Source organism: Arvicanthis niloticus, chromosome 23 (genome assembly GCF_011762505.2).
Source record: "Arvicanthis niloticus isolate mArvNil1 chromosome 23, mArvNil1.pat.X, whole genome shotgun sequence".
NCBI classification, from domain to species: Eukaryota; Metazoa; Chordata; class Mammalia; order Rodentia; family Muridae; genus Arvicanthis; species Arvicanthis niloticus.
In genome coordinates, this window is record NC_133430.1 from 31,862,474 (window position 1) to 31,888,870 (window position 26,397).

At 47.7% G+C, this 26,397-nt stretch overlaps 1 protein-coding gene across 2 annotated transcripts in view; it reads right to left on the reverse strand.

Moving 5' to 3' along the window:
• Positions 1–10,909: 10,909 nt before the first annotated feature.
• Positions 10,910–26,397, reverse strand: part of Lin52 (lin-52 DREAM MuvB core complex component) — a 102,115-nt gene continuing 86,627 nt past the window's right edge. The window contains exons 6-7 of one of the 2 annotated variants that reach the window (XM_076921692.1): positions 12,471–12,581; positions 10,910–11,042 (exon numbers count right to left, since the gene is read on the reverse strand). In XM_076921692.1, the coding sequence (XP_076777807.1) occupies positions 12,472–12,581 (110 nt within the window). In that variant the 3' untranslated portion in view covers positions 10,910–11,042; position 12,471. Of the gene's footprint in view, positions 11,043–12,451; positions 12,582–26,397 lie in introns of both variants that reach the window. The other variant, XM_076921691.1, reaches the window with a different exon arrangement.

Consider the following 26,397-nt stretch of genomic DNA (forward strand, 5'->3'; position numbering starts at 1 on the left):
GGTACTCATGAAATCTACTGACATGACTCTGATCCTGATTTACTTGTAGTGCTCTTCTGGATGGGTAGTCATGTAACTCTTCTGTGCCTCAGTTCTCTCATCTGTAAAATGGAGGCACTGATGCCAACCCTGGCTTTCTTACAGGGCTCTGGGACATTCAAGAAAGAGGCAGAAGATGAGAGAGGATCATTTAGAAATCCCTCATCTGCTTCTTGATTACAAAAATGGCCTGATGGTGTGAGCCCCCTCGTCCACAGTCACGGATCCTCTGCCTGCCTTTCTCAGCTCCAGTCTTGTGAAAATCTGCTTGAGATTTATTCCTGTTGACTTGGTATTTTACTAGGTAGCATTTACATAAAGTTTACCTGTTGAGATTTACAGACGTTTCTCATTTTTTTTTTAAATCTTTTTTTTTTTTTCCCCGTTTTTTCGAGACAGGGTTTTCCTGTGTAGCCCTGGCTGTCCTGGAACTCACTCTGTAGACCAGGCTGGCCTCGAACTCAGAAATCCGCCTGCCTCTGCCTCCCAAGTGCTGGGACAGGCGTTTCTCAATCCCAGTTAATATTTACTGAGAGTTTACTAGGGACCGGCCGTTTCGTGTGGCATTACTACACAGATTACTTTATTCAATACAGAGAAACTTAAAGGATGGATGCTTCTGCTTCTTATTTTCCCAGATGAGAAAGCCGAGCCACAGTGTAGCCACAGTAAGTAAGCTGTGTCACTGGTATTTGAAGATGATGACCTGGGTTGTACGGCAAAGAGACCGTATCCTTACAGCAACCCCACAACTCCTACATATACTACATATCAAAAGATTTATACACCTTAGAGGCTTTCTCTCTCCCTCAGGCTCCCTGGGTTGGTCAGGCATGCATACCTGGCCTTGCTTAAACTATGGATTGGTTCAAGGTTAACTTCATATAGCTCATTCTGGGATTGATGACTCCCAAGGTGTGCCCTTCTCAAGGCAGAAGTCAGAGACTGAGCCTAACCATCATGGTCCTGTTAGGTCCTTGGGTTGAGTTGCATTCTCCAGCATTCTCTATCAGTTGGGTTCTGTCACCTGCAGCTAAAGGAGGTCTTTGCTAAGACACTGAGTGTTGTGTGTCCTAACTCCCATTGGAGAGAACATCAGGTAGAGGTTTGTCCAAGGACACAGGGAAGTGAGTGGCAAAGATTGGTTTTGAATCGAGGCACAGGGGACTCTGAAAGTCATGGGTTTTGTGGCCTTCTTTGTTGGAGCACAGTTTCTTCAACTGACAGTTTCTGGTCACCCCAACAGTGCCATTCTGTTCCCAGGCTGTCATAAAGACACTGAACAAGATGGGAGAAATCACTTGAGCACATGCTCTAGGGAATGAGATGAAATTAAAAAGATGTAGATATGGGACCAAAAACAACTCAAAATGGCAGTAAGAAGAACCAGTGGCTGATGGGCTCTGTGCAATACTCCCTTCCTCTCTCTGCTGTTGGTGCTGGAGATGCAGCCCAGGAACTCTGGCACGCCAGGCAAGTGCCCGGGCACTAAGCCCCACCCCAGCCCTGTGAGTCTCCTCTCATCAATCCCATGTAGCCTCTATGATAGAATGAATCGTCTCAGTACCCCCTTCCCGCCCTCCCCCAAGTGCCCCTAACAAGAGCCCATTTGTTATCGGCCCTGAGCCCTGGGCTTCTGGCATTTCAGAGTCACTCCGTTCTTCACCAATTCTTCAAGCCAGTTTGCAACAGCCCCTGGCTACCTGCCTATGTACTCAGTCCTGCCTTCTCTCAGAGGGCACCTGTGATAGCTATTCTTGGTTGTCAACTTGAGTACAAACTGGGCATATCTGTGGGGGATTTTTTTTCTTAATCAAATCATTTGAAGTGGGAAGATCTACTTTTAATGATTGAGGTTCAAAAAATAAATCTTTAACTCAGATCTTTTGAGGTGGGAAGATCCACCTTTAATCTAGGCCACACCTTCTGCTTGTAGCCTATTATAAAGGACACAGATGAAGGAAGCTCTATCTTTGCTTGCTTGCTTTCACCCTCGCTGCCAAGTCCAGTTCTTCCCTGGCATCAGAGCCTACTTCTTTGGCGTTCCAGTATAGAATGAAGACTAGCTGAGACATTCAGTCTCACGGACTGAACAACTATTGGGGTCTTGGACCTTCCATTCATACGCCACCACATTGGATTAGCTGGACCATAGCCTGTAAGTCATTCTAATAAATCATATATATATATATATATATATATATATATATATATATATATATACACATATATACGTATATATACATATATATGTGTGTGTGTACGTGTGTATATATATACATATATATATTCTTGATTAGAATTTATTTATTAATTTATTATGAGATATATTCTATAAATTCTGTTCCTTCAGAGAACCCTGAACAATAGAGTATCTACATGCATGGTTGATCCCCAGGGCCTCCTTTTATCCTCTCCTACCATTGCTGTGCCACTGTGGGACCCCTTTCACCTCCCCAGCTGTATTAGTCAGGGTTCTCTAGAGGAACAGAACTGATAAAATGAATACACACACACACACACACACACACACACACACACACACACACACGGAGAATTATTAGAGACTGTTGTTCAGAAGTCCAATAATGGCTGTCTACACAAAAAGTCCAAGAATCCAGTAGTTGTATACAAGGCTGAATATTGCATCTGGCCTTCAGATCCTTAAGAACTAGGCTCTAATTTCCAGTGAAGGAGTGGAGTTGCCAGAGAGATAGATAGGTAGATAGATAGACAGACAGACAGACAGACAGACAGACAGACAGACCAAGAAGGCAAAGAGAGCAAGCTTCTGTCTTCCAAATTCTTTCTGTAGATTGCCAGCAGAAGGTTGTGGTCCAGGTTAAAGGTAGGTCTTCCCACTTCAAAGAATCCTGTCAAGGAAAATCTGCCACAGGCACACCTCCCCCTTGGGCTTTGGTAAACTGTTAATTCCACACCCCTCTTAGGATGAAGTCCAGAGCCTTGAAGGCCCACACACTTAGTATGGCAGTCACAGTTTACTTCTTTCTTGCCTTCAACTTGCTGAGGATCATGGGATTCCAACCCTGAAGATAGTGAGCTAGAAAATAAGAAATTACCAAAGTGTGGTGGCATGTGTCTTCAATCCCAGCACTGCGGGAGGCAGAGGCAGGTGGATCCCTGAATTCCAGAACAGTCTGGTCTGAGAGTTCATTCCAGGATAATCAGGGCTACACAGAGAAACACTGTTTCAAAAAACAAAGCAGCAAACTTCAAGAAAAGAAAAGTAAGAATTTACTGATACAATGAAAACTCTTGTCAGGCCTGTAATAAGCTACCTAGAGGACCGAGGAGGAAGGGGCATGTCTTCTCAAGGTCAATAAGCAGAGGGATGAGCGTTGAGGATTCAGGGAGAAGCCTACAAAGTAACACATGGAAAAGGTGTTCTAAAAAGGAGTTCTTCCACCTCTTTAAGTTTTTGTTTTGTTTTGTTTTTTTTAAAGTAGAACAGAATTGGTTGGTGGCTGCAGTGCTTGGCATTTATCCCAGCACTCGGGAGCCATTGGCACGAAGATCTCTGTGAGTTTGAGCCTGGTCTACCTCATGAGTTCTAGAACAGCCAGGGGTACACAGAGAAACCCTGCCTCAAAGACCAAACCAAAGCAAAAGGAAACAAATGTACAACAGAGACATGACTTAAGAACTTTTTTTTTTTTTTTTTTTTTGTTTGTTTGTTTTTTTTTCGAGACAGGGTTTCTCTGTGTAGCCCTGGCTGTCCTGGAACTCACTCTGTAGACCAGGCTGGCCTCGAACTCAGAAATCCGCCTGCCTCTGCCTCCCAAGTTCTGGTATTAAAGGCGCACGCTACCACTGCCCAGCTTGAGAACTTTTAAAAAGTGCCTTGACACCTAACCTGAAGCAGGATTGAGAGGGCTCAAGGGTGCGGTACATGCTCATGGAGAGAGCACGTGTCTTCCCTTCATTTCTCCACACTGAAGTCACCAGTGAAGCAGGGCTGAGGGCACTGGCTCTAAACCAGTCACTGTGGATTGAATATAGAGCCTTGAGCATGCTAAGGAAACGCTCTACCTCTGGGCTACCGTCTGTCTACCACTTAAGAGCTGGGTGACCTAGCAGCTTAGCCTTTCCGTGCCTCAGTTTCCTCCCCTTTTTCTTTTCTAATTTTTGCATTTATTTACCTATTTTCACGGTCACTTTCCATGGCTTGTATGTGGAGATAAGAGGACAACTTGTAGGAGTTGGGTCTCTCCCTCCACTTTTATGGGGGTCCTGGGGATTGAACTCATGTTGTCAGGCTTGGCGGCAAGTGTCTCTCTTTGTTTGTTTTTAAAGAGTTATTTATTTTGTATAAGTGTTTTACCTGCATGTATGCCTGCGGGCCAGCAAAACGTACCAAATCTCATTACAGATGGTTGTGAGCCACCATGTGGTTGCTGGGAATTGAACTCAGGACCTCTGGAAGAGCAGACACTCGTCTTAACCTGTGAGCCATCTCTCCAGCCCCAGGAGCAAGTGGCTTTACCTACTGAGTGGCCTCCCCTCCGGTATCCACCCTCCCATCCCCGTTTTTCCCTTGAGACAAGGCTTTAATAAGTTGTCCCACGTGGCTTCAAATTTTCAAATTTCCTGCCTCATCTTCCCGAGTAGCTGGGATTATAGACATGCTGGGAAGCCTTCCTGACGGAGGCAGCACCTGGACAGGACCTGAAGCTCTAAGATTTACAGGGACCCCCTCCTATTTGGCCTGAAGCAGTGACACCATCAGCTGCTTTACCTATAACCACCTCTTCTCAATGCTATCCCCTGAACAAAAGGAAAAATCTCTTCTACTCAGCAGACCTCCTCACAGTTCCCCTCAGCCATCCTGGGTGGCTGCTAGGCTCTCAAGAGCCGGGTATCTCTATCCCATCTCAAATTTTTCTCTTGGCCTGAAAGTAAGGGCAGGGGGTCATTTTCCTGCAATGCTGAAGATGGTGGACAAAGAAAAATATGTCCATGTCCCCGCTCCCCCCCAGACCCCCCCACACGCCTGCAACGCCCCCTGCAGTGAGAAGCAACCATGAGGCTGGGGGGGGGGCGGTGTTGAATGAAGAAACAGCCAGGGCAGGGTTTGGCCTCACAATCCAGTTCCTCTTAATATCCCATAATAAGGTGCTGTCAACATGAGTTTCCTGTTCAAGTAGATTTGCTAAGAAGACTGAGGGAGGTCAGAGGTGCTTTCTGGCCATCCTGGTATGGGGCACACGGGCCCCTTCCTCACCTTCTCCCCTCTGTAATCCAAATAGGTTCATTTGTCAGACTGTGTGTACCCAGGTTCCACGAATCCATGACAGGGTCTTAAAGGCCCTTGAGCCTTCTGTGTCTCCTCCGAAGTACACAAAAGCAGAATTTTGTTTTAATGGGAGGGGACTCAGAGCTTGACCAGGAAGGTAGGCATGAAGGTCCCAGGGAGACAGGGCTGCACATATAGAGGGATCCAGAATGCTAATGCTGAGACAGGGGGATTGCTCAAGAGAAACCTAAACATAGGGGGTCGGCCTTGGCCTCTCCAAGTGACAACCCAGGAGGTGACCCGACCCACCTGGTGTTCAGATTGGCTGCTTGCTGGCTGCCCACTCTGCTTTCCTTATGGAACCCCTGCTAAACACTCCATCTTCCACGGGAGGCAGAGACCTAGCTTCTCAGGTGCCTCACTGTAGAGCCAGCCTGAGCTCTCGAAGACAGCCATAAATGAGAGCCTGCAAGTGGTTGCCATGCACCAGGCCTGCTCTAGAGCATCCCATATGGGACTGTTTCCTGCAGTCCCGTGGAGCTGGGACAGGCAGTGACACTAAGGGGTCAAGGCTGAGGGTGGAAGCTGAGTAAGAACAGGGGCTGTGATACCTGTTTTCCCAAGCCATCAGGGACTATTAGGATTTAAGAAAGGAGTCCAGGCATGGTGGAACGTGCCTATACATCCCAGCACTCAGAGGGCTGAGGCAGGAGGATCATGAGTTAGAGGCCAGTGTAGCCTATACACACAGAGAGAGCCTATCAAATAAAACTAGACCAGTGTGTGGGACAGAGGAGGACAGGAATGGAGCTTTGTCTGACCCCAGAGCTCCAGTGGGGACAGCGGGGAAAGGCAAGAGGAGCTGGCTGTGGGGAGGTCAAAGGATCTAGAAATCTGGGCCTGGGCGTGGACCAGGCTTGTGCATCTCTGCCGGGCAGCATCCAGGGTGGCAGAGGTGGACAGGATGAGGTCATGCCGTGGCCTCTCCAGGGGACCCGTGGGTGGGTGACAGTGAGCTAGGTGGTGAGACCATGGGGGCCATAGGACAGTAAGGCAGTCTGGGGGGCTGAGGAGGGCAGAGCTGGGTTTCTATCCCTTTTGTGAGCCGTTTTAATTCGTGTAAATGAGGGTTTTTAATTTGTTATTCTGGGTTTTAGTTCTATTACCGTCTCATTTGCCTCTAAACCCTATTTTGCCTCAGCCTGGACCGAATTCCATTTGATGCATTAGAACTAATTCTCCTCCTAAGGGGTTAGACGTTTTCTCCCCACACAAAAGTCGCTTATTTTGGATAAAGAGACGATTAGATTTATCTTTAATATTTTAATGGCAGCTGGGATTAGCGGGCAAACAGCCCCAGCCAGCGTTGTTCTCCCCGGATTAGGTTCTGATAAACTCTCAGATGGGGAGCACCCGGCCCCCCCCCCCCCAATACTCCACTTTCTGTTTTCTACAAAGTGCTTTTTATTATTTTTTTTTTGTGGGAAAAAAATTCCCTTGTCTTTTGGAGCATCATAAATTCCATTTGCTGTTTTCTATTAAATCAAGTTGATTAAATTCGTTGTGACTCTCTGCACATAGATCTTTTTAATTTTAACGTCTCCAGCATAAAATCTTTAATGGTGCAATTTAAAATTGCTGCAATATACAGTGCAGGCCCTGATCAAGCAGATGGAGATGAGATTCTTCGGGGTGGGGGGGCATCTTGTTGGGAGGGAGGTGGAGTGAGGAGAAGGCAGGGGATTGACTCTTCCCTGAGCAACTGAGTGTGACCCAGAGGACCCCACTCTCAGGCTCCTTTTCAGGCTTTCCCTAGCACCCTGGCCAGGACGGACAGAGTATTTGCCATGTACTCCTCACCGTTCGTGTCCCTCCTTATAAGAAGGGTTATTGGCTGAAGGTCACACAACAAATTGGTGGCAGCCATTAAGTCCAGTTTGTTTGGTGGTCTGGCCAGCCCCATCTCAACTCTCAGAGCCTCTATTTCCTTAAGAGTGAAATGGGGTGATTGGTTCTGCGCCGACTCCCATGGCTTCGACAAAGACTTTACATGGACTGTTCGTGAACAGCACAGGGTTGGGCTTTCCTGAAAATCCAGGGGATTCTTCTGACCCATTTGGTACCAGACACCCTGCCACCCCAGGATAGAGCTGATTTTTGAAGCCTTGGGAATCTTCCCTAACTACAAGATCTTGGCTGCCCCCTCTCCTTATTTCCCAGCCCCACCCCCACCCCCAACCCCAGCCCTTTCTTTCTCTTGTCCCTCCTTCTATAATCTGACCTCATCAAGTCCTGGGAGGCTGATCCACGGGAGCAAATCCCTCATCCAGAGGGCCAAAATCAGCTTAATTTGTAGCAATTTGAAGCAGGTCTTTGCCAGGATTTGAATATCAAATTATCCCGTAGCCTAGGCAGGCCTGGGAGCTTCTCCTACCCCCATCCCCCCACTGCAATATGGATGGATGTGTTCTGAGATCTATGGAGGACACTGAAGAGGCTGGACCGGCCAGAGGATGCTGATGGGTATCCGTGTGCTGGGGCAAATGAGGGTCACTGGTCAGTCCATCCTTGTAAACCACTGCCCCTCCCAGGCCTGAGTAGGAGGACAGAATGAGGACTGAAACTTCCTGTTTAGGAGACTGATACCCTTGTCAAATATATTGGCCTCTATATCCATGAATTCTGAATTTATGAATTCTAGCAACCATGGATGAACACTGCAGAAAAAAACTGCAGCTTCAGGGAATATGGACAGATTTTTCTTGTCATTTAATAATACAGTATAAAGTAATAACACAACCATACAGTTTACACCACGCTCACATTGTAGAAGTTAAGTAATCACAAGAGAAGCTGGGGTGTCCTGAGGGACATTCATGAATTACATGCAAATATTCTGCCATCTGTTTGTTTGTTCGTTTCCAAGATGGGGCTTCTCTGTGTAGCCCTGGCTATGCTGGAGCTCACTCTGTAGACCAGGCTGGCCTCAGAACTTACAGACCTGCCTGCCTCTGTCTCCTGAGTGCTGAGATTAAATTCCTGTGCCACCACTGCCCAGCTCAAAAGAATATTTTGATGACTAGGAAAGTCTGGAGAAATTTCAGCTGGCCAATCAACAAACACTGTGCACACTCTTTTTCTTGCCCGGTGTCCGAGGAAAATCAGACTCTCAGTGCTGCAGGCCATTTTCTTTGTAGACTGATCCAGGGTGGCTGTTTGCCCAGGCTAGCCGCTACACCTCTTTGGCCCTTCTTGTCAGTCCTGTTTCCTCTGGCAACGTACCTCTTGATTCCTGGTGTGTCCTTGGGCCTAGAAAATGTCGACACAAGCTCACCACAGGGGATGCACTGCCCAGACCCGAGAGCCAAAGTTGTACCCATCTCATGGGCCTATCACGACCTGTGGAATGTGAAAGAGTCCTTTGTAAGTCAGTCTGTCCACCCAATAGCAACAGGAGAAGCCAGCCATGTGTGTGGGGTACATACCCTTTAATCCCAGCACAAGGGAGGCAGAGACAGGAGGGTTTCTGTGAGTTCAAGTCCAGCCTGGTCTACATATTAAGTTCTAGGCTAGCCAGAGGTACACAATGAGACTCTGTCTTAAACAAACAAACACCAAACAAACAAACAAACCCAAAACCATTCCCTGAATTCCAGGAAGTCTTGTTGTCTGGAAGCAGACAGGCAAGCAGAAACTAAGCAGCAAGTAGAACAAGTTCCAGGTGCTGACTTAGTGCCCACGCTATAACTAAATGCTTTTTCTTCCATTCTTGGAAGTGGGGATTGCTATGACAAACACTCACTTTACAAAAGGGTAAACTGAGGCACACAGAGAATAGTAACATGGCCCAGGTCATACAGGAAGCTGAGGACTTATCCCCATTTAGTCATCTGTCCTCTTACCCGCTTTCCATGGTACCACCCACCCATCTTTATCCAAAAACTGTTTAGTCAGACAGACGGACAGAGTGATAGACAGACATCCTGAACAACAATGACTTGTGAATTAGAAAATTTAAAAAAAAAAAAAAACTTTTATGGATCATCTGTGTGAAGTGTGGAGTTCAGAAGTCTGTGGAGTTTAGAGGGTCAGCTCTCTCCTTCCAGCTAGTGGGGTCCTTGGGACGGAACTCAGGGGATCAGGTTTGGTAGCTGAGCCATCTCACCAGCCCGATCATGTATGTTTTTGAGGGCGTTGTTTTGGGAGAGCAGCAAGGAGGATTCAACCGGTATAAAGGCAGTCACAAAAGGGGTTTTGATATCTTTTGATGCACAGAGAGCTGCTGATACCCAGGAGAAAGAAGCTGTGGCCCCTCCCCTTAAGTAACTCTCAAAATGTAGGGGGCTGAAAGCCGCACAGACAGGTATTGATGGAGGAAGTGAATTGCCTGGGAGATGGGCTGCGTCCGCCCAGGCTTCCCGGAGAAGGTTCACTTAAGCTGAGGTTGAAATGCTAAAAGGCAACCCCAGTCCCCTTCACTGGGCCAAGTTCCTGGTCTGGGACAGTCCCTCTACAGAAACCTCCTAGGCTAACCCATGCAATTCTTTCTCTCACCACCTACCCCAGAGAGGCAGATCCTTGGTAGTGAAATCTGTTACCCATTCGACTGTGTGCTCTGGAACCCTGTATTCCAGACTGGGCAGAAATCGGTTAGGGGCTTGTATGGGCATGCTGGTTGCCTTGGGAGAACCCAGCGGTTTTCTTCCAGGCTGCCTAGAATTCAGGGCATGAACATCGCTCAAACTGCTTAGAAGGGAGTTACAGCAGCCACCCGGTCTCTGTGCTGTAGTGGGAATCAACCCTCAGGCTCTTGTCTCTGGGGTGGTCTGCCACCCACCTCTGAGCTCTTCTTACCCTGGCCTCCATGTCTGCCTTGCCTGGTGGTGGCCAGGGCAGCTTTCCTGAATAACGATGGTATTGGCTCAGATTAAGGGCAACTAGCTGGCTCTTGGCTTTTCCTTTTTATATAACAACTAATCTTCTTCTAATCAGCCATTATTAAATTATATTCCGTTTTTAATTCATTCACGGATCACTGTGGGGACAGCTGGATGGATAATTGGGGAAGAGATAATTTATGTAAATGAGGAACAGCAGCAGAAGGTGGGAGAGAGGGAGACCCAGAGCCACAAGGACCCCTCGAATGCTCAGGGTGAGGAGGGACAGCACTGGACTCTGGCTGGCTGTGATGGGGGTTGGGCCCACTACTGGGTGGTATTATACTGAATACTTCTAGAGAGAATGGGGGGCATATTACCATGGGGAATAGTTATTTTGGGCATCTGTTCTGTTTTTCAGTGTGTCCTGAGAGGCAATAGATTGCCTTGGAGAATTCTAGAGTGGAGTAGTTTGCAGCTGCATCTCCCCACAAGCTGTCTGTTAACCTCAGTTTTTACATCTGCAAAATGGGAGTAATACGGGACCTGTCCTGTAAGAGTGCTTGCTGGTAGTAAGGAACTCAGTTCAAAGCCAGGAGCACCCAACACTCTTAGGAGGATTACAGACACTGACTCCCAACCTTCCTCCAACACTTGACCTCATCCAGGAGACATCTTTGGCACATGTGATACTGACAACTTATATCTCTGATAAAAGCCATGTTGTTACCAACACCTTGAGGGTCCCTCTGCCAGACACTGGCTAAGAACCCAATATGCAGTGTCTTCTGGCTTCAGAACAGCTGTTTGAAGCGGGGAGCTGCTATCTTGGTTTTACCGTGGACACAGGGGTCTCTTTCCATCAGTCAGTCCTGAAACAGAAACCCAAACAAAAGCCTTAGGAGTTGCTTTGAAAGGAAAGGGAGGTAGAACACTTGTCCAGCACAGGGTAGCTCTGGGCATTTCCAGCTGGGGGAGAGAGGTGGAGGGTGGGGTGGGGGACAAGAGATTCACGAAACAGGGCTCCCAGAAGAAGACCATTTCAGAAAGGTGGGTGGGGCTGCTACAGGCAGGTGAGAGAAATTGAACCTTCAGCCTTCCTGGCTCTTCTTTGAGGACCGTAGAAATGGGGCACAGGTAGTCTGACAAAGACTGAAGGATGGGGCCTGCATGTGCCTGGGCTGGCGGAACCTGGCAAGGGGAGGACCTTGGAGCATTCCCAGAGGGAGGGAGGGGATTAAAGGGACTAGGGAGGGTGGTCCCAGAGGGTCCATGTAGAGTAATGAGATTAGGCCCCAGCAGAGTGAGTGAAAGTTCTTACCATGTGGGGCCTCTGTCCTACCCTAGACTGCAGCTGTCACCCATGCCTGGGAGAGTTACCAGCAGTCCCTTCCCTCACCGGGGCAGGCTGGCACCCTCTGCCTCCCTATAGCCCCTTGGCATTCCTGCTATGGTCATCTGCCAAGGGTCTGGCCTCTGAAGCTTAGCCTTCTGCCCACCCCTGACAGATGGGGCCACCCACACACTATGCTTTGTCATTGCCCTGTGCCTTGGTTTCCCAGGATAGAAGGTTACAGTGATAATACTTCAGACTCTCTGAGGGACAACTGTGGAGGCAGGGAGGTCTGGAGCCAGGTCCCTGGGTTTGACAGCTATGTGACCCTGGATAGGTTTGTTAGCCCCCTTGGTTCCAACTGACAAAATGGTTTTCACAGGAGAGGGCAGTGTGGGACCTTTAGTGCCAGGTACTCTCCAAAGTCCAGGTCACAGGCCTGTGTCTCACATTATTTTTAAAATGTTCTTTATTAGTATATACTAAATATACAAAATAATGGATTTTATTATGACATATGTAATTATATATATTATATAATTTTATTATGACATATATAATTATATGACATATACAATTTTATCATATCCACCCTTCCATTACCTCACTTGTTCCCTACCCACCACACCATTGCTCATCTTCCCAATTAGACCTCCTCCTCTCACTTTGATGCTGAGGGATCTTTCTTACCTAGGCAAGGCATGTGTAGGACAGAGCACAAGGGAACAGCCCGCTCATCACTCCCTCTAGTGGTGATGGAGCGCATAGCAGGGCGCAAGCACCTCGGCTTGGGTCACTTAGAGCCCGGACTGGGGGACACTGGCCAGTGAGCCCTTACGGCATCTGGAAGGGGTACCAGAAAGGCTTTTTCCCTTAACCATTGCTGACATCCATCAGGAGACCGTCTTTCCTTCAACTGTATGTCGGTTAAATGTTAAAAGAAAGCACCTCCAAGCAGGGGCCACACCTCAGGAGCATCTTTCTCTTGGTGCACAGCTCAGAGTCCGGCAGGGGGAGGAGGGAGCCAGCGTCTGCTCGTGTGGACAGCTGATGACAATCTGCTGAGAGCTGGAAGCATCTGGAAGAACCCAGTGTGGTCAGTCAGGGACCAGAGGTAAATCAGTTCTCTGAAACCAACGCATTTTCCCCGTGGTCCGATGACAGGCGGGACCAGGGTTGCAGTTCCAACTTTTAAGTCCATTTTCAATAAACACACACACACACACACACACACACACACACACACACACACACATCTTCTCATGTTCACCTCTCACATTTGACTCAGGGACTGTGTACTGGCCCCCAAATTACTAGTGTTTTTACACGAATTGAGGGTTTATTAATCTAAGTGTCTTATTTTAAATTATTCAAGAATGATATTTTCAAAGAAATTTAAATATGGTGAAGAGCATACAGCACGCACCAATTTCCTGTTATTACTTAATATCGTGGTGTCTTTGTTATGACTAATAGGAAAAATAGAACAAATTTCACACACACACACACACACACACACACAAATAAAATACATTAGTCCTAAATAAAGTTCATGCTTTATTTAAATTTCTCTAGTTTTATTTAATGCTCATTTTGTTTGTTTCTTCCATAGTTATATTTCAGCATCATCACCTGGGCTGTGATTTTATTTCCTTTCATTAAGAATTATTTTTTGGCCGGGCAGTGGTGTCGCACGCCTTTAATCCCAGCACTTGGGAGACAGAAGCAGGCAGATTTCTGAGATCAAGGCCAGCCTGGTCTACAGAGTGAGTTCCAGGACAGCCAGGACTACACAGAGAAACCCTGTCTCAAAAACAAAACAAAAACAAAAACACCCCCTCCCCCCCCCCAAAAGAATTATGTTTTGAAGCCAAGTGAGGTGGCCCAAACTTTTAATTCCAGCTCTCTGGAGGCCTAAGCAGGTAGATCTTTGTGAGGTTAGCCTGGTCTAATATTGAGTTCTAGGCAGCCAGGGCTCCACTAGAGAGTCTGTCTCAAAATAAAACAAATTTTAAAACAGCAACAACAAAAATATTTTCTTGAGGCAGGATCTCAAGAAGCTCAGGCTGGCCTCAAATTCCTCATTTAACTGAAGATGATATTGACCTTTGACCCCTCTGCCTCTACCTTCACTACCTCCCGGGGTTCTGTAGCACTGGGGATGGGACCCAGTGCTTTGTGCACGCTCTACCGAGAGAACTACATGTTCAGCCCAATTTTATAGACGGGGAAAAAATATACTTCAAAGAATGGGAATCTGGGCTGTTGTGACTTTACACTCTGGTCTGGAACAATTTCAAGTTTTAAAAAGGAAGACAGAAACCCTATATCTTGTTTCCTTTACTCATGAAAAATAAATAAATAAATAAATATTATTATACATAATAATATATAATTATTATAGAATATATATTTATTATATATAAATATATATATTTAAAGTTACATGTGTGTGGTGTGGATTAGGATGCAAGTGTGCACATGTATAAGGTGCCCGCAGAGGCCAGAGGAGGCTGTTAAATTCCCTAGAGCTGACGTTACAGGTGGGTGTGTGTTGCCTACTATAGGAACTGAGAACAGAATTGGGTGTCCACTGCAAAAGCTCTTCTCCACTAACCCATCTTTCCAACTTCTCTTTTTAGTTCTTCTTTCTTTTTTCAAGGTCGCATTATGGAGCCCTGGCTGGCCTGGAACTCACGATATAGACTCACAGAGATCTCCCTGCTTCAGGCTCTGAGCGCTAGGCATGTGACATCATCATGCCTGCCCTATGTCAATGTTTTGTTTTGTCTGTTTGTCTGTTTGTTTAAATCTCTGATGGAGTGTGTAAGAACTGGTTACTGGTTGGTTGTGGAGAAAGGCATAGATGTCTAGGGAATGGAACGGGAGAAACACAGAGGTTATTCTATACTTTTTGTATTATGGAGTTTCAAAAACTGTCTGTAGAGCCAGGCATGATAGTACTTCTTTAATCCCAGCACTCAGAAGGCAGAGGCAGGCTGATCTATGAGTTCTAGGCCAGCCTAACCTACAAGGAAGTAATAGGCCAGCCACAGATACACAGTGAGGCTCTGTCTCAAACAAAGCAAAACAAACAGACAAAAACTGATTGTAGGGCCGAGAGATGGCTCAGTAGCTAACAGCACTTGTTGCTCTTGCAAACCACCAGGGTTTGATTCCCGGTACCCAGGTGGAGACTCACAACTATGCATAACCCCAGCTCTAGGGGCCCAAACAAACACATATGTGGTACACATACACCGTGCCGGCAAAGCATCCATGTACACAGAGTAAGATAAATAAATCTAAAAGAAACCAACTCCATGTAGCTGAGCATTGGTTTCTCACACCTGAAATGACAACATTCCAGAGGCTAAGGCAGAGGGTCTGTGGAGCATTTGAAGCCAACCTGGGTTATACACTGAATTCCAGGCAACTCTGGGCTACAGGCCCCTCCCCCCCCCCCCCAAAAAAAAAAAATCAAAGATGTGGGCCCCGATGAGGATAGGAACTCCATAGAAAGACCAACATCGTCAACTAACCTGGACCCTTGGGGCTGTCAGAGTCTGAGCCTCCAACCAAAGAGCATACAGAGGCTGAACCCAGGCCTCCTGCACATATGTAGCAGATGTGCAGCTTGACCATCCTGTGGGTCCTGAACAACTGGAGCAGAGGCTGTCCCGAAAGCTGTTGCCTGTAGGTAGGACATGTTCTTCTAGCTGGGCTGCCTTGTCTGGACTGGGAGAGGAAGCTCCTAGCCTTGCAGAGTCTTGTGCCAGGGTTGGGGGATACCCAGAGGGGGTCTCACCTGCTCAGAGGAGAAGGGATGGGGGACTGGGAAGGATTGTGGGAGGAGGTGACCAGGAGGGGGGCAGTGATTGGGATGTAAAGTGAATAAATAAAAAAAAATTAAACAAACCCAAAGACATAAAGGAAACCAAAACTGTATATATGTGCAGACTTGATGGTGCATGTATGTAAACCTTGCCCTTGGGAGGCTGAAGTAGGAAGACTGTGAGTTCGAAGCCAGCCCAGACTATATACACTGAGTCTCTGTCTAAACAAACATCGTAAACATAGTACCTATCTTGATAAACAATGCATGAAACCTAACTATATACACATAATATATTCATCATTTTTTTTTATACGCTATTCCTGCCAGCACACAGTAGGCACTTCGTAAATCCCTAATGTCCCTTGCATCCCCGGGGCACACATTAACAATTGTGTTTTGCCCAGCCACCTCCCTTTCCACTGTGAGCTTTGATCATCAGGCACAACAAATGTTTGTTAAGTGATTGATCCCTACCAGGGTGAGGGAATGTTTCCAAGCTTTTACAGAAGTGAAGGACAAGTGGCCTTCATTGCCCCACAAGGGAAGATGTCCCGTTCCAGGGTGGAGATGGTGAATATAATTCCAAGGCAAGGGAAGAGCATACTCCGGTGTGGAGTCACAGCTGCCAAGCTCACTCTGTCCCTTACAGGAGGGCTGGAAGTATTCAGCTGCCAGGACCATATCAGAAATGTGACCTCAGTACCCAAGGTCTGTCCTGAGGCCCTGGCTTCTTAGGCCTTGCACCTAAATTGGAAAGGGCCCTTATCTGCACCCCCCCCCTTCTTCCAGTTCTTTAGTTGGAGATCAGTGTTTAACTCATATGACGAGCCATGTATTTTGTCCAGGGCTCTTTGTGAGTGGAGAGGGCCACCTGAGCCCTGGGTACCCAAAGATGTAGGGAGATGGAGACACAGATGTCGCCAGAACACCCCAGCCTCCAGCACCTGGCATGTTCTAGACCACCAATTCATATTCTTCAGGGATGCACTGAAGGCTGGGGACAGTCAGGAGCCTGGAGGTACAGACTCTCTATACCCTGAGCAGTTCTTAGGGGAAGCCTCTGAGTTTTGAGTCGCTTGTCCCCACTGTCACACATACTGACCAGCGTGCACCAGGCACTTCCCACAGAGAGCCTCGGACACCCAGGAAGGCCTTAAAAAGTATTCTCAATTTTTAGAATGGAAAAGCAGCTCAATGAAATTTAAGTCATTTCCAGTGTCACAGAGCTCACATCGCTGGGACCCTCAACTCCCAATCTCTTCTTGGCTCCACTCCTGCCCAGGATCCCAAGTGTCAGGGGCTACTCATGAACATTCCCCGAGTCTTCGTTCCTACCAACCCATGTCCCTAAAGTCCCAACCATCTCGGAGCTCCAGTCTCCCTGTCCATTCACCCAGCTTCCCAGGAGGTTCTGGAGACCCCAGTGATGGGGAGAGAGGACCCTGGTGCCTCTGAGGTGGCTGCTAGCTCAGAGCTGTAGGAAGGCTGTCGCGGTGCACAGTGCTGATCCTAACCAAGTTTGCCAGCCCAGCTTTTCTCATGGCTTCCACACAATGGTCTGCTTTGTGCCCACCTGCCGATAATGCTTAATTAGGCGAGGAGTTGATTAATTTGAGGTAATTGACAGCTAATTAGAAGCCTACAGGCTCATTAACTTGACATCTTGTCTTTGTGAATTGGCTGGGTATGGTCAGGTGATGCTAGCCGTTGCTCCCCTCCCCGGCTCTTCCAACCCCAAAGCCCGAGGCATCACCTAGGGGAGGGCTGGGCAGACCCCAGGGTTCAGGTAGGGCAGTTTCAAGGTCAAGAGTGAAGGAAACCGGCTGTGAGGGATAGAGAGTTCATAGCGGACACGTCTGCTCTGACTCTAGGAAGGAGCGAGAACAAGAATGAAGGGCATATTGTCCTGGCCAAATGGACCCAAGGGAGACATGGACCCCAGCGGGAGAATGGGAAAGCACACGGGGTTCACACAGTGAGAAGGGGCTGGGGGGAGCAGGTGAGCCTGGGGCCTGTTGGTAATGGGTACAGGGTTTGAAGAGAGGCCTACTTGTGGTTAAATCCCAGCTCTGCAACTACTGCAATTGAGCTATCTACTCTCTAAGCCTCAGGCTCCTCGTTTGTAAAACAGGAATAACACGGTCTAACTTACCTCATCCGGTTATGGCGAACAGTTCATGGACATGGAAGCAAGGCCTAGTAAGCACTCAGTTAAATGATACCCATTGGGCTGGCGGGCTGGCTCAGTGGGTGCAAACCCCATGACCTGGGTTTGATCCCTGAGACCCTGGTGGGAGGAGAAAACTGATTCTGGAAGGTGCCTCCCACCTCCACACTTGAACTGTGACAAACACCTTCCTGTGCTCACTTATATATCACACACACACGCGCATGCGCGCGAGCGCCTTGGGTTCGTCAGAGGCAACGGAAAGCCCCTCCCTTGGAGAATCATTGTTACCCTGTGGAAATCTGCATTTGAAAAAGGCCCTCTGGTTGCAACCTCTTTAGGGGGCAATTTATTGATATATATTAAGATGTACATGTGGCTTTTGCCCCAAGAGTTCCCCACTATTGACACGCTCTGAGGATTTACATGTACACACAAGAACTTCAACACAACACAGCCTGCTCAAACCTCCTGTGTAGCCCAGTTGGAAAGGTCAGGAAATTGCCGAAAAGCCCATCACTGACTAGATAAACTGTGACACATTCCCATAGTATAGTACATTACTATTGATCTATATGTACCGATATGAGCAAAATGCATTAAATAGGGAAAAGAAGCCAAGTATGTAACCGTGTGTGGTTCTCACAAGTAGCCCAGTGGTTGGAGGTATAGGAAATGGGAGGTGTAGCCAACTGGCGGTGGCGCAGCCCGTAAGGCGTCCACCTGCAGAGGGCGTGGGTCCCTCTTCGCTCTCGCGCGCTCTCTCTTTCTCTCTGTGTTCGAATCCCGCTCGCTCCCGCCCGCCTCCTCCCACGTCTCGTGGGGAAAAAAAAAAAAGGAAATGGGAGGTTTATTTTCTATAATTTGTTCATTTGAAATATGCTTTGTATTTATTGCCTTTTCAAAAATAAGTTTACAATTAAAATTCCCCTCTCTCCATAATCTCTAACACCACCCACTATAAAGGCAGAGTGGCCAGAAATGAGGGCCAGGAGCCCAGTCCTGTCCACTTAGTTTCTTCTTCTACACAGACAAACATGGTGGCCAACAGCCAGGTGTGGCTATTGAACCCTTGAAATGTGGCCCTTTTTTTAAATTAATTAATTAATTAATTTTTTTTAAGAGGATGGAGACGTGGTTCGGTGGTTAAGAGCAGGTACTGCTCTTGGGAATTTGGTTCTTAGAACTCACATAAAGCAGCTCACAACTACCGAGAACTCCAGTTCCTGCAGATCTAATGCCCTCTGCTGGCTGCTACTGGTTATTACACCCACATGCATCCTCGCCCAGATACAGACAAATAGACATCTTTCGATCTAAAAAAAAAAAAAAAAAAAAAAAAAGGAAAGGAGAGAGAGGGAGACGAGACGGAAAAGAAGAAGGAGAGAGATTTTATTAGATCACAGTTTGGAAGCTGTAAGTCCAAACAGCATGGTGTCGGATCTTACAGCATTGCCTTCTGGCTACCTCACATCATGGTAGGCAGACGCATGCATTTCTGCTGGGGCTGAATTTTAAATATTCACTTACTTTCAGTTTAGATTAAATAGCTACAGGAGGGTAATGGCCAAAAGTGTGCATATAGCATAGAAATGTGCTTTAAGTGATAAACAAGCCACTTTCATCTGAGGGAATTCCCAACCCGGGATACAAGTCTCAGAAGTCTGGGTTCCGAGAAGACCTGGAGCTCCTGTCCAGCAGTCAGGACTGTACTGGATGGAGGCGCATCAGAGAGTCTGTTGGCTCCGCTGGAATGTCTGGTTTTCTTAGAAAGGAACATCTTGATGGCTTAGATCAGCAGTTCTCAACCTTCCTAACGCTCTGACCCTTTAGAACAGTTCTTCCTGTGTGGTGACCTCCAACCATAAAGTCATTCCGTTGCTACTTTGTAACTGTAAGTTTGTTCCTGTTATAAATTGTAACAGAAATATCTGATCCGTGACCCTAGGAAGTCGTGATCCACAGGTTGAGAACCACTGTCTTAGGAATTAAAAAGCAGATTTAGACTGAGACGATATGGCTCAGTGGGCAAAATGATTGGGTCACAAGGATCTGAGAATCTGAGTTACAGCACCAGAACCCATGTAAAGCTGGACACAGCAGTGTGCGTCTATATTGCCAGCACTCCTGGGAGCTGGAGATGGGAGAATCCCAAGATGCTCTTGGGCCAGCTAGCTGAGCATAGACTGCAGAGAACAGCAAGGAACCCTGTCCACACAAGGTGGAAGGCAAAGGCTAACACTAGAGATGTCCTCGCCCATGAATACACGTGTGTGCACACACATGCATTTTGGCTTTGACACAGTAGTTAGCTCTATCTGGGAAGAATTAGGTACTTCTTTAGGTGGCTGGTTTCAGGCATCTGCTCACTCAGTGACTGTGCTCCAAGTACCCTCAGTATGTCAGGTTCTGGAAAACAGTCCCACAGATTCAATTTTTGCTCTGGCTTCTCAGTAAGGGCTGGGCACAATTGTTTCTCCCTCATAAGAAGCATAAACTGTGCTCGTGCTTCTGGTGTTTATCCAACAGCTTTGTTGTGTCACGGTCACAAGACAGGCTCGCTGCCCTGGCTCAGCTGCTGTGGACGAATGACAGGCAACGGCAAAAGGACATCACCCTTGTGCATTTCAAAGCTCGGGATGGGCCCGAGAGCTTCTAGATCCTCTGTGCATTGCCCCAAAGAGTTCCCACGGGGCTGTAGTTTGAAAAGGAAAAGTTATCAGTTTTCACTGATGGTTCCCTTTGGAGCCTCAAAGATCCTTTTGGTTAGAATTAGAAGTACAGCTCACTGGTGGGGAGGAGCACAGGGCTTCACACCCAGCTCAGTGAAGGTGTACAGCCTCAGACTGAAGCCCCACTCGGCGTCCTCTCTAGGCAATACCCCCAAGTCACAGCTGCCCTGACTGCCGGCACTGCAGATTGTCACAGAATTTCAATCAGGTACAGTTCTAATGTGTGCCCTCCTCCACACCACAGGCACACACAACACACAAAATGTAATAACAGATTTTAAAATTTGTCCTTTTGCTTGAAATGTTTTGGTTATTTTTTTATTTGCATGAATGAGGTAGCTACCAATATTCTCTCTTTCTTTCTCTCTCTCTCTCTCTCTCTCTCTCTCTCTCTCTCTCTCTTTCTTTCTTTCTTTTTCTGTTTTGTTCTGTTCTGTTTTGAGACAAGGCTCATGTAGTCCTGGCTGTTCTGGAACTTTCTCTGTAGACTGGCCTGGCCCTGAACTCAGAGATCTGCCTTGTTCTGCCTCCTAGTGCTGGGACTAAAGCCAGCACTACCAATATTCTTGTAGTGTCTGCTGGTGGACACTTAATTCCATTGGCCATACACCTAGAAGTCAAATTAACAAAGGTTGCACTAAAATTTTCCTTTTGAGATAGGTTCTCATTCTGTAGTCCAAGCTGGCCTCAATCTCACCATCCTCCTGCCTCAGCCTTCTTAGGGTTAGAACAGGCTTGCCATTACCATGCCTGGCTCCCAAACTCATCAAAAAGCAGAATGTGAGCCTGACACGGTGGTGCACGCCTTTAATCCAAGCATGTAAGAGACAGAGGCAGCACATCTCTGTGAGTTCAAGGCCAGCCTGGTCTATATACATAGTTTTTTTCCAGGACAGCCAGGGCTACATAGTACGACCCTGTCTCAAAGGGGGGAAGGAAAAATGGAGATGTGGGTTCAAAGTAGAATAGATGTGGGTTCAATTGTTCCTTTTCTGGATCGTCCTCCATCTTAGGAAACTGCTGGGTTGATAGCAAACTGGACAGTTAGTTACTGTGATTCAGGATCCAATGTACAGTGATCACCTAACATACATGAAGCCTGAGCAGGGTGCTGTACACCTGAACTGCAGCACTCAGGAGGTGAGCGCCCGGGGACCAGGAGTCCCAAGTTAGCCTTTGTTACAGTACAGAAGACCTGATTGATCTTCAAAAAGGAGGAGAAAACAGAAGGGAAGAGGAGGAAGAAGAAAGGAAGAAAGGAAGAAAGGAAGAAAGGAAGAAAGGAAGGAAGGAAGGAAGGAAAGAAGCCATTTTTCCCTACAAACAGATTGCAATGAAAAGTTAGCTTCTTAGACCTCAGGCTGGGGATTCGTTTGGACTGAGTTTTCATCAAACGCACAGTTAATTCATTGTTATCACAGTTCCATGCAGACTGATTTACTGTTCCAAATCTCTGACATCAGGATTTTGTTTCTGTTACTCTGAAAGTCACCTGGGTATGTATGGTGGTATACACCTTTCAAGATTTATTTTATGTCTATGCATATATGCATGTCTATGTAAGAGAACACCAGTGGATGTGGGTGCTCACAGAGCCTAGGAGAAGGTGCCAGATCAGTTGAAGCTGCAGTTATATACAGGCAGCTGTGAACCTCCTGATATGGGTGCTGGGAACGGAACTCAGGTCCTCTGCATGAGCAACAGGTGCTCTTAACTGTTGAGCCAACCTCCCCAATCTCTGTGAATTCTAGGACAGCCAGGTCTACAGTGCTGTCTCAAGAGGGAAGGGGACATAATTTACTTAAAAAGTGACTTTTACAGCTCAGGAAATAAAACTAGAGGACAGTCATACCAAGGCCCACCCCAAGTGTTTACTATATATGCTCAGGAAGCATACACACACACACACACACACACACACACACACACACACATACACACACACACATACATATATGGAATGGTTTCTTCAAATGGATCAGAACGGCTCCTAAGTTCCCCAGACTCCTTGATGGTTTACTTGTAAATAAGGTCAACTAATGGCTTGGTCAGGAGCTGATACCTTGTGTCTCTAGTGGACAAGTGGAACCCATGTGGCATTCAGGTACACAGTTGGGTTCACACAGCCCCCGGCCAGGAGTGCCCACTGTGTTTGTCCCTGGGTCCTCAAGGCCAGCTCTTCCACGCTTCCTGCACTGTCCACGTACTTAACCTTCCAACCCGCTGCCCATCCCCGCTTTACAGGCTTGCAGCCCTCCCAGCACCCAGAGGCACCTCCATCATTTCTCCTTGACGTGTCTACTTTCATTTTCCTAGGACGAATCATCTGACAATCGCTAGCCCATATTTCTAAGCTCGCTGGGTCTTGCTGTGCGATTTTCCTGTCCTCTCTGGGGTTTGTAACACCAATCATCCGCAGGTTTCATTAGCATGCTGTTTACCCCAGTCTTTCAGATCATTAATGAAGATGTGAAGCGAGCCACCAATCCTCACAGCCCCCGTCATGTGCCCCCACCCCCCGCCCCCGTGCTGGAATCATTATCCTTCCTGGTGTGACAGGGTCAGAGCCAAACCAATTTGCATCAATCTTTGGTGATATTGGGGGGTGTCGCCCGCACTACAGTCCTCCCATAGTCACAACTGCCTCAGCTATCCTCCTGGACTGCTCCCTTCTCAGATCCAGTGACTCCTCTCATCTGGCTGAAAGCCTCAGAGCTATGGTAACGGCTAGGCAGGACTCAGGGTTGTACAAGCCTGCCATGTCATCTTCTTTCTGACTTGAACTGAACCTTTTTGGTAAACTCCTGGCAAAGGAGGGGAGCAGATAATGGTCACCTTAGAATTTACCAGTCTCATGATGTCATTCGTTTCTACCGATAAATGGGTCAGGCCTCCTTAGGGTCCTCCAGAGCCTACCTAGTCAGGCGTCAGGGCTTGATGCCCCAGATTGATCGGATAGCTGAGTTACGTCTCAGGACAAGGCCTATTCTTCCTGTTCCTTTCTCCTGTCTCTAGCCCTTGTGCTTGTCTGTCTTCTCCACTAAACACCTTATCTTGCAAGGACCGGAGTTTGACTCCCAGGACCCATGTAAAATCCAAGCCTAGCAGGGCATGCCTGCAATCTCAGCACTGGAAGGTGGAGACAGGAGGATTCCTTAGGTTTGCAAGCCAGCCAACCTAGTTGAATTGGTCAGTTCTAGGGCCAATGACAACTCTCAAAAAATAACATAGAGAAACAATGGAGAAAGACACCTACCATTGCTCTCTGACATGCACAGACATACATGATCACGTATGATCATGTACACACACACACACACACACACACACACACACACACACAGAGGCAGAGGCAAAGCTGCAGTGACAGATGGGGCCAGAAGGCTATGCTGAATGAAGAGTTTTGGAGTTTGCTTCCCTCTGAGCCACCCCATGTTCTGTAGACTATTTCTGGCTCTGAGCTGACTCTGATGCCTGTGGCCCTGACCAAGGTTCCCCTGGCTGTGCAGCCGGTGCTTCTCATTCCCATTCAACCTCAACTGCACAGACTCTTCTAACTTGATCCTTCCCTGCGGTTCCTTTGTGTGGAGTTAAGGGCTCAGGCCGCTGTCCCTGGAGCTTGGCTGTATCCAGGAAGGCACCAGGATGTGACCTTCGGCCTCATTTGACCCAAGACCTCAGGCTGGCCAGGCCAGGCTGCTCTCTAGGGGTGGAGGAGGCTGAGGCCCGAGTGGGGCCTATTCAGCCCTGGGAAGGGAATGAGAACCTGACCAAGCCCATACCTGGAAAAGCACCTGCAACAATTGGAGGGGTGTGGAGCAAGGACCAGGGGCATAGAGGAAAGCAGGAAATGCATTCCTGGGCAGTGACCCGAATACCGTCAGATGCTCAGAAGTATCAGGAGGAAAAGCTGTGCCATGGTGTTTTGACATCATGGGAAGCTAGTGTCAGCTCAGAGCCCCGCCAATGTCATGAAAAATACTTCCCTCCAAGTGCTTCTCAGACACAAATGGACTTTCGTGCCACTCTGCAGAGTCAACGACTGGATTTCCCAAGTGCGCTTGCTAGCCAGAGGTTACTTCAGAAAGTGGAAGGCCGTGGGGGAAGGAATGCTACTCTGCACTAATTACTCCAGGGTCACCATAGTTTTCTAGTGTCAATAATTTTAACAAATGTGGGCAGAAAGAAAAAGACACCAAGTCCGTCTTTAACGCCCCCCCCCCCCCCCCCCCCCCGTCAAGTGCTCATGCAATGGTAAGATATGTCCCGCACTGATTCGCACATCCTGTAATGACACACCTCACAACTCCAGGAAATTCCAGTGAAGTGTTATTTGGCACAGTGGGGCACTTAGCACGTTTGGAGAGAGAGTCACTGAGATTTTTGGCTTCTTTGATTCTACATAATTGAGCACTTTCTGGTTATCGGAGGTCACTTCCAAAGATCTCAGATACAGATCAAAATAAATATGAAAAAAAAAAAGTTAGCCAATTCTGTGTAGAACTTGAGTTTCAGATTCCCAAGGAAAGTCTCCTTCCATCCTCTGTCCCCGGCTGTGATTAAGTCTATCATCGCATCACCCCAAGTGTTTCTGTTGGAAAGGGGTTGCAATCCTGGGGGAATCAGACTTTCATCTACCAACCAACTTCTGATTCACACAGAATGTATCCAGTCATGATGGCTTGCGTTGGCAAACAGGCTACTTTCCTGTTTTTTAAAAAGGGATCATCCAAGAGAGACTGGGGACAGTACCCAGGAGAAGAGGCAGACATGAAGGCGAAAAGGGTTAAAGTGTAAGTGGGCTGACGAGTGCCTCTGGCAGGCCAGTGCTCTTCAAGGGTAGCGTCCCACACAGGCGCTGTGTAAATTCTCTTTGGCATGGTGGTAAGAGCCTCTCTGAAGGTCCACGTGTGGTACCACAGTCACACTGTAAGCCATGTCAAGGAGTGAGGGCCCAGGGTGGGTAAGCAGAGAGGGCTTCCTGGAAGGTCAGGGCTCCAGTGCTTCAGACTCTGGCTCCAGGAACGGAGGCCAGGCTGTGCCCAGCGCAGCTCTGCTCTGCCTTGGGCTTTGGGAAACCTCTCACAAGTTGCTTTGTTTGGAAACTCTGTTCCCCATCCCTCAGTGTGCTGCCTCCTCTTCCTCCTCCTCCCCCTCCTCCTCCCTGCATCTGCCCTCTGGTTAGAGTTGTATGAAGCGGAAGACAATTTGGGGCTTATTAGTGTCCCAGGGAGACATGTAACTTGTGCTGCTGGGACCCAAACAGCAAGAGTCTTAGCAGCAAACTCCAGCCGAGAAAGGACTGAGGGATTGTCTCACCTAATTACAGGGAATGGCTCTCTGTGTTTGTGATTCAGTACGGTTGTCCGATCGCTTTTGATCGCTCTTCTCCATTTGCTGGCTCAGGCCATGCTGGAATTGTGCTAATTAGAGAAGAAATGGACAGAGTGATCCTGTCAGCCCTGGTTACTGGTGGGGACAAAGCAGAATATTATTCTGAGGCAATGTTTTGTAAGAGCCCTTCTCCTGCTCTCATTAGGAGGACAAGTCCCCAGGAGGGGGAAGTTCCCAATGCTTGGCCTGGCTAATGGAGCACTGGGGTGTTCTTGTGCTAATTAACAGGCTCTGCCAACACTGCAGCCAACCAGGGGCCCCACAGTTGCACCTGGTATCACCTGAAGCCTCCAACTGTCCCTGGTCTAAAAGAAAAAGTGCCAGACAAAGGGTGGGAAGGCCAACGGCCTTTTCAGACACAGGGGCACACTTCCAAAGTGGCAAAGGTCTAAACAGATATGAAGAGCCAGTTATAGGCTAGTCAGAAGTTAGAACTGAACTTGGAGGCCTCTGTTTGCTCATTCAGTGAGCTGCTGGAATATGGCGATCTTGGATCTCTTGAAAGATAGAGAAGATGTGAAATGGAGAACATGACTTCATGCTTGGAGAGGAAGGCCAAGTTTAAGCTGCCAAGAAACCACTGATTTGACTCCTGGGAGCCATTTACTTTGGCCTACCTGCCCCCATTCCAGCCCACAGTCCATCTTTCTGCAATGCTGGGGGTATGGACTCAAAGCACTCATGGGTACCTCAAATGCTGTTCTGAGATTGCAGAGACAGTGAGATGGTTTTTATCAGTTGTGTTTTGCTGCTCTGATTTGAG